Below are 7083 nucleotides of genomic sequence, written 5' to 3' on the forward strand. Positions count from 1 at the left end.
TTTTACATGTTTTGAAATTAAAAATATGAACACCCCTGGATTCGAATCCAGGTTGGTTGGTCAAATGGCAAGGTATTTTACCACTGGGGTACAGGCACTTTGGATGTACTTACTAACATGTTTACTTTTATTTGGTACATATTAAATATAAAAAAATCTCTAAAAACTTAATAAGATCTTTAAATTCCAAAAAAAATTAAAAATAAAGAATATTTTTTATAAAATTAATTTTGAAACTAAAATTGAAAGTAAATTTTAATTTTTTTTTTAAAAAATAAAAACTCTTCCAAAATTTTCTAAAAAATTAAAACGATCTTTAAATTCCAAAAAAAAATAAAAAAATAAAGAATTTTTTTATAAAATTAATTTTGAAATTAAAATTGAAAATAAAATTTTATTTTTCTTTTAAAAAAATAAATTTTATTTTTCTTAAAAAAAGAAAAAAATCTTCCAAAATTTTCATAAAATTAATTTTGAATTAAAAATAAAATATTTTTTTCTTTAAAAAATCAAATAATTTCCAAAATTTCATTTTTAAAAAAAAATCCAATTTTTAAAAAAATTATAATAAAATGCAAAAAATTAAAGTTACAATTATCAACTTCTAAGTATAGATTAGTTAACCCTAGGGTAAAAATATATTTTTATCTTTAATAAAATTTATTTTAATCATTTTTTCATTAGAAACTATTTTTGTAACAAAAACTTAAAAATTACTATTTTAAATTTTTTTTCCTAAGACTATCTATTTATGAGGTTTTATTATATTTGTGGGAACTATCTACTTCATAATTCATGTCCCGATTTATAAGTGTATATATATTTTCTTTGGCGATAATCATGTACACAAACAAATCTGATTGAGGTGGCAGAGATCAAGTAAAGTAATGAATATAAACATATCCATGCGAATATTAGTGGATACCCAAGTGCTTGAGGTCTAGTTTTGGATATCTAGGACATCTTTATTTAAAATAGAATTCTTAACACTATACATGAATTCATATCGAAAAATTAATTCTATATAGCCTTTTTTCACATAAAAACGTATACTTTAGTAATGAATATAAACATAAAAATGTAGACCAGATGCATTTAGACCATGCATTAAAACATTTCTTGACCAGGTGGCCAGATGATAAAAGTAGCTGTAGACCATCCATTTAAATTTTTTCTCGGTGTTATGCGAAATATGAAAAAGCTAACACATGTCTCTCTCCTGACATGCACGAACCAACAAATTATTTCTTAATAAAATTTATGTTTAACATTAATTCGCGTCATTATTTTGTTAAATAAAAAAACCCTTTTGACCACACCCTTTCTCTATATAAACATTTTTAGTCTCCTCCTCTCTCTCATCATACCACACGATATTCTCTCCCTCTCTTATGATTTAAAACGCTAAAGAAACCTATCTACATCGTAATCTCTCTTCTTTCCAAACAATGGCAGAAAAAGCAGCATCATCGCCATTGAAACGCCAAAGAGAAGAATATGAACAAGAAACCGTGCTTCAAGAAGATACAAAAAGACAAAAGCCTTCTTCATCTTCTACCGTGTACAATCAAGTACAATGTCTCTTATATGATGAAGAAGCAAAAAATGAATCAGAACATGATTTAGCTTCCCTAATCACCTCACTTCAGCAAGAGATCTCTACGGAAGAGGAAAACGCTGCCGTTTTTGCGAATCCTGCTCTCTCTTCTTCGGCTTGCTCCTCCTCCTCTTCTTCGTGTGATTCAAAGGAAGACGAGTATGAAGGCGAGAAGGAGAAAGTTATGAAGCATCTTCTTGAAGCTTCCGACGACGAACTAGGGATACCTAACACTGACTTTGGCGGGAGTCATTATGAGATGATTAAGAATGAAACTAATCAAGATTACATTGATGAGTTTAGTTTAATAGATGATGGGTTTGGTAATGGGCTTTGGGAGCTTGAAGATGAAGCTGCTAACTATTACACGTTACTGCAGTCAGAACTGTTCATGTAGAAGTTCATAGGGGTAGAATAGGGAAATACGCAAGAAGATGGGTAAAAATGAAAAAGTAAAGACCAAATATGATGAAGAAAAAAATTGGAATATTTTATGGAATTATTCCTTTTTATTTCTGGGTTTCTTTTTTCATGTGGCTTGATAGGTGTTCTTTTTTATTTGTTTTAGCTACTATATTTATATTTCTTTCTTGAATTAGTTATTAAATTTCTAGTGGGACTACTGATAATGATACTATTTTGTTGTTTTGTCTTTAAATTTGTTTGTTAAGTTATTAAAAGACACAGACCCTACTATCAAAGAATTAGAGAACTGAACAAGAGTTGATCAAAAGAAAAAAAAAAGAGAACTGAACAAGAGTAAGAAATGCAAATCTAATTCAAGTGGCTTTACCGGTCCCATCCGAACAATTGTGTTGTCAGAATCAAATTTAAAGTTTTAAAATTCTATTCGCTTATTGAGACAAGCAAACATAGAGAAAAAAAAAAGTTTTAGAGAGAAGTTTCTCTTTCTAAAATCCTCTCTTTTGAGCTAAGCCTCTCTATCCTTTAGAGTCTTTGACTTTTAAAGAATTAGAGCTTTTGATTGGGATAAACTTTTCCCCACCTACGATCTAAAGTTTTTTAGGTCCTTTTTAACTTATCTGCTTAAAAACCCTTTCTTCATCGCTGGGTTTCCTCCTCTGTTCTTATCCTTCCTTGATAAACTCAAGAACTCATAGGCTACGGTTCATCCGGCCATGTCTTCAGCGTTGGATAAAGCTCTGTTAGCGATGACGATTGAGGAAGAAGATACTCCTTTCGATCTTCCAAACCTTCCTCAATATAGTTCCTGTCAAAATAACTCAATCAGTCTGATTGGAAGGATTCTCAATCCAGACTGTCAAAAGATATCGAATTTGATTCGAGAGATGCCGCGAAAATGGCAGAAATACGATCGTGTTCGTGGGATTGCGCTTTCTTCCGAGAGGTTTCAATTTATCTTCAAGCATGAACATGATCTGGTTGAGGTATATGAAAAAGGGGTTCACTCGTCTAATGATTGGACGATAGCAATGGAGCGTTGGATGGAAAAGCCACCTCCTGATTATCTCAATTTCGTTCATATCTGGGTAAGAATTCGAAATATTCCTGTCAATCATTATACGGCTGAAGCAATTGAGGCTCTTGGGGATCTGGTTGGTCATGTGGATGAGGTTGCTTTTGATCCATCAAAACCACAGAGTAATGATTATGTGAGAGTGAAGATCCTTTTCGATGTCTCTAAACCGCTGAGCAAAACAAAAGTGGTGAACTTACCAAGTGGAGGGCAAGCTATTATCTCTTATGAGTATGAAAGGATTCATAAAAGATGTTTTCACTGTCAACGTTTGACTCATGAGCAAACATCATGTCCCTTCAAGATTCGGTCCTTACAAAACAATCAAAATCAAAGACGCCCCCTGGAAAGAGTTATAAAAGATTCTGATCCTCTCTTTGGAGTCTTGGATGAAAGACAAGTCGGGATCAATCCGTCAACAGGAAGACCCAAGATAGCTAATGAAGTTCTTGAGGGCATGAGATTATATCTCCTTTCTTCTTCGGGCTCTGAAAGAATCATAAGAGAACACCGAGTCAAGTCCTCCTTAGCTGATATTGGAAACGACCTGAGAGCTCAAAAATCTTACCTTAGTTTGGAAACTCCTCCGAAGGTTACTTTTGATGTGGACAAAGGAAAAGGGCATGTATTCGGATTTGATAAAGTTTCTTCTCAACCTTCTGGTCATCATGACAATAAGCTTATGGCATCGGCTATCCAAGTTGGAAGAAACTTTTCCGAAAACTCAGCTGCCCATTTCTTCTCTGAAGGATCGGCACACAACTTTAACGGGGATCCAATGTTGGGTATGGAACTCTCTTCGGTTAACTCGGCTAAATCTGGAGAAGCAGGTTCATCAGGCTTGAGTATTGCTACTAAAACTGGTAAACCAAGAGGAAGACCGCCTAGAAACAAGAGACTGTCAAATGAAGCTCCTCTTAAGATCAATCAAAGCAGTAATACCAACACAACTGTCAAAAGAAAGGCTGAGGAAGAACCAAAGCGTGACTCTACGATGAAGCGAAAGCTAAATGAGGCGGTCCCAATGGAGGGACTGCCCAAGGATCAATGAGTCTACTGAGCTGGAATTGCCAGGGACTGGGACGGTCTCAGGACTTGGTGATTCCTCGTCTCAAGGAAATTAGGTCCACTTATTTCCCTGAGATTTTATTTTTGATGGAAACCTTACATAGTAGAGACGTTTTGGTTGATATACAGGAGTGGTTAGGGTACAGTCGTGTATATACTGTGGAACCGGTTGGTAGAAGTGGTGGTTTAGCGTTGTTCTGTAAGAAAAATGTTAAGGTCGACTTAAAGTTTGTTGATAAGAACCTTTTTGACTGCTGGGTGCAATTCGACTCTTTTAATTTTTACATGAGCTGTGTTTATGGTGATCCAGCGACTGTAAACCGTCCGAGAGTTTGGGAGCGTATTACAAGAATAGGAATACAAAGACAAGAGAGTTGGTGCATGTTGGGGGACTTTAATGATATATTACATAATGGCGAGAAAGTTGGAGGTCCCTCAAAGAAAGATTCCTCATTCATCCCGTTTGGTAATATGATAAGGGGTTGTCAAATGACTGAATTACCAAGTACTGGGAATGCATTAACATGGGGAGGGAAAAGAAATCAGATATATGTTCAATGTCAGCTCGATAGATGCTTCGGCAACAAAGAATGGAACCGAATGTTTCCAGTATCTAATCAGGTTTTCTTGGAAAAACGAGGCTCCGACCATAGGCCTGTTCTCGTAAGCTTGATATCCTCTCATGACTCTTACAGAGGACAATTCAAATTTGATAGAAGATTTCTACATCAACCAGAGATCAGGACTTCGGTTGCTCAGGCATGGCTAAATCCTCCTCGTTCACTTGGAACTTCTGTTTCACAGAGAATTCGCCACTGTCGCAAAGCTTTAAGTAAGTTAAAGAAGGTCAACAATCTCAACTCTAGGAGTAGGATTTTGGATATTCAGGAGAAATTGGAAAAGGAACAGTCTTCAAACTCTCCTAATATTTCTCATCTTCATCGTTTAAAATATGAGTTGATCAAGGCTTACAAGGATGAAGAATCTTACTGGAGTCAAAAATGTAAAGAAAGATGGGCGAAATCTGGTGATAAAAACACCAAGTTTTTTCATGCTTCAGTCAAGGCTAATAGGTCTAAAAAATGCATTGAGATGCTAACAGACGTTAATGGTAGAGAACAAAGATCAGAGGCTTCTAAAGGCATGGTAGCGGTGGATTTCTTCACTTCACTTTTTTCATCATCAAATCCTTCAGACTTCCTTCATCTTTTTCAAGACTTTCGTCCAAGAGTAACTCATGATATGAATTTAGAATTGATCAAGGAGGTTTCTGCAGCGGAAGTGAGAGAAGCAGTGTTCTCTATTAACCCATCAAAGGCCCCTGGAGCTGATGGTATGACAAGTCTTTTCTTTCAACAGTTCTGGGACATTATTGGAAATCAGGTTACTGATGAGGTCAGTAATTTCTTTCGCACTGGTTTTTTACCTCCTGAATGGAACTACACTCAGCTCTGTCTTATCCCAAAGAAAGGTGATTCCCCTCTAATGTCAGACTTGAGACCTATAAGCTTGTGCTCGGTTCTTTACAAAATAATTGCTAAGATTTTAGCTCAGAGACTGAAACCTCTTTTGCCCCTCATAGTTTCCCCGACGCAGTCTGCCTTTGTTTCAGAAAGATTAATCTCTGATAACATTATCATGGCTCACGAGGTGGTTCATAGTCTCTCGGCCCATCCCACTCTCTCAACACGATTCATGGCTATCAAGTCAGATATGTCCAAAGCCTTTGATCGTGTTGAATGGAAGTTTCTAAGAGCATTATTACAAGCTTTGGGGTTTCATCATCAATGGATTCATTGGATTATGGTTTGTGTATCTACTGTCACCTATTCTGTCTTGATCAATGATAGGCCGCATGGATACATCACTCCGCAGAGGGGTTTAAGACAGGGAGATCCCTTATCTCCCTTTCTCTTTGTACTCTGCACAGAGGCCTTAATTCACATGCTTAACCGTTCGTCTGACGCACAAAACTTAGCTGGAATAAGGTTCTCTGACTCTGGCCCTGCATTAAATCATCTCTTATTTGCAGATGACAGTCTCTTCATCTGCAAAGCCGATATCAGTCAGACTGAGGAGCTAAAGAAAATTCTAAGAGAGTATGGGGAAGCTACAGGACAACGAGTAAATCCTAGTAAGTCCTCTATTTCTTTTGGATCTAAAGTCAAGGATAGCTTAAAAGATGAGATTAAGAAGAGCTTAGGTATTGAAACTGAAGGAGGAATGAACTCTTATCTTGGTCTTCCTGAATGCTTCAAAGGTTCAAAAGTTGATATGCTATCTTACATTCATGAATCCCTAAAGAATAGAGTTTCGGGCTGGTTTGCTAGACTATTATCACAAGGGGGTAAAGACATTCTTATTAAAACAGTTGCCTTAGCCATGCCCATACATGCTATGTCTTGCTTTAGATTGCCTAAAACCACTTGTGAAGCTTTATCTTCGGCTGTTGCTAATTTTTGGTGGAGCTCATCTGAAAATAAAAGAAAGATCCACTGGGTTAGTTGGGATCGAATGTGCCTTCCAAAACAAGATGGTGGAATGGGTTTTAGAGATATCGAAGTGTTTAATCAAGCATTACTAGCTAAGCAAGCTTGGATGATTCTTCAGAACCCTGACACATTACTCTCTCGACTCCTGAAGAGTAAGTATTTTCCCAATGAGCATTTTCTGTCTGCTTCACTTACCTCAAGACCCTCGTTTGCTTGGAGAAGCATTCTTTATGGACGCGATCTTCTGACTAAGGAACTCTCTAAAGTTGTGGGAAATGGCTCATCGCTTAAGGTTTGGACAGATTCTTGGATCAGAGATGGTGATATGAGAAGACCCTTGATAAAGAATCCGATCATTGACATTGATCTTCGAGTTTGTGATCTTATAGATTTCCAGAAACGAGACTGGAATGAAGCAAAACTTCAGG

The 7083-nt window shown here is 36.3% G+C and overlaps 2 protein-coding genes across 2 annotated transcripts; both read left to right on the forward strand.

The window, feature by feature from the left end:
- Nucleotides 1–1227: 1227 nt before the first annotated feature.
- LOC106353822 lies at nt 1228–2255 on the forward strand. Its single transcript, XM_013793627.3, has one exon. The coding sequence runs from the start codon at nt 1449–1451 to the stop codon at nt 1992–1994; it is 546 nt and encodes a 181-aa protein (XP_013649081.2). The 5' UTR covers nt 1228–1448; the 3' UTR covers nt 1995–2255.
- Nucleotides 2256–2736: 481 nt separating this feature from the next.
- LOC106355869 lies at nt 2737–4146 on the forward strand. Its single transcript, XM_013795743.1, has one exon. It carries the CDS (start codon nt 2737–2739, stop codon nt 4144–4146), a length of 1410 nt encoding a protein of 469 aa, XP_013651197.1.
- The last annotated feature ends 2937 nt before the right edge of the window (nt 4147–7083 follow it).

The sequence above is a fragment of the Brassica napus genome, chromosome A7, assembly GCF_020379485.1.
Source record: "Brassica napus cultivar Da-Ae chromosome A7, Da-Ae, whole genome shotgun sequence".
NCBI classification, from domain to species: Eukaryota; Viridiplantae; Streptophyta; class Magnoliopsida; order Brassicales; family Brassicaceae; genus Brassica; species Brassica napus.

Bases quoted from the DNA above. Each gene is read 5' to 3' on its own strand.
- LOC106353822 (XM_013793627.3), top strand. From the start codon at position 1,449: ATGGCAGAAAAAGCAGCATCATCGCCATTGAAACGCCAAAGAGAAGAA.
- LOC106355869 (XM_013795743.1), top strand. From the start codon at position 2,737: ATGTCTTCAGCGTTGGATAAAGCTCTGTTAGCGATGACGATTGAGGAA.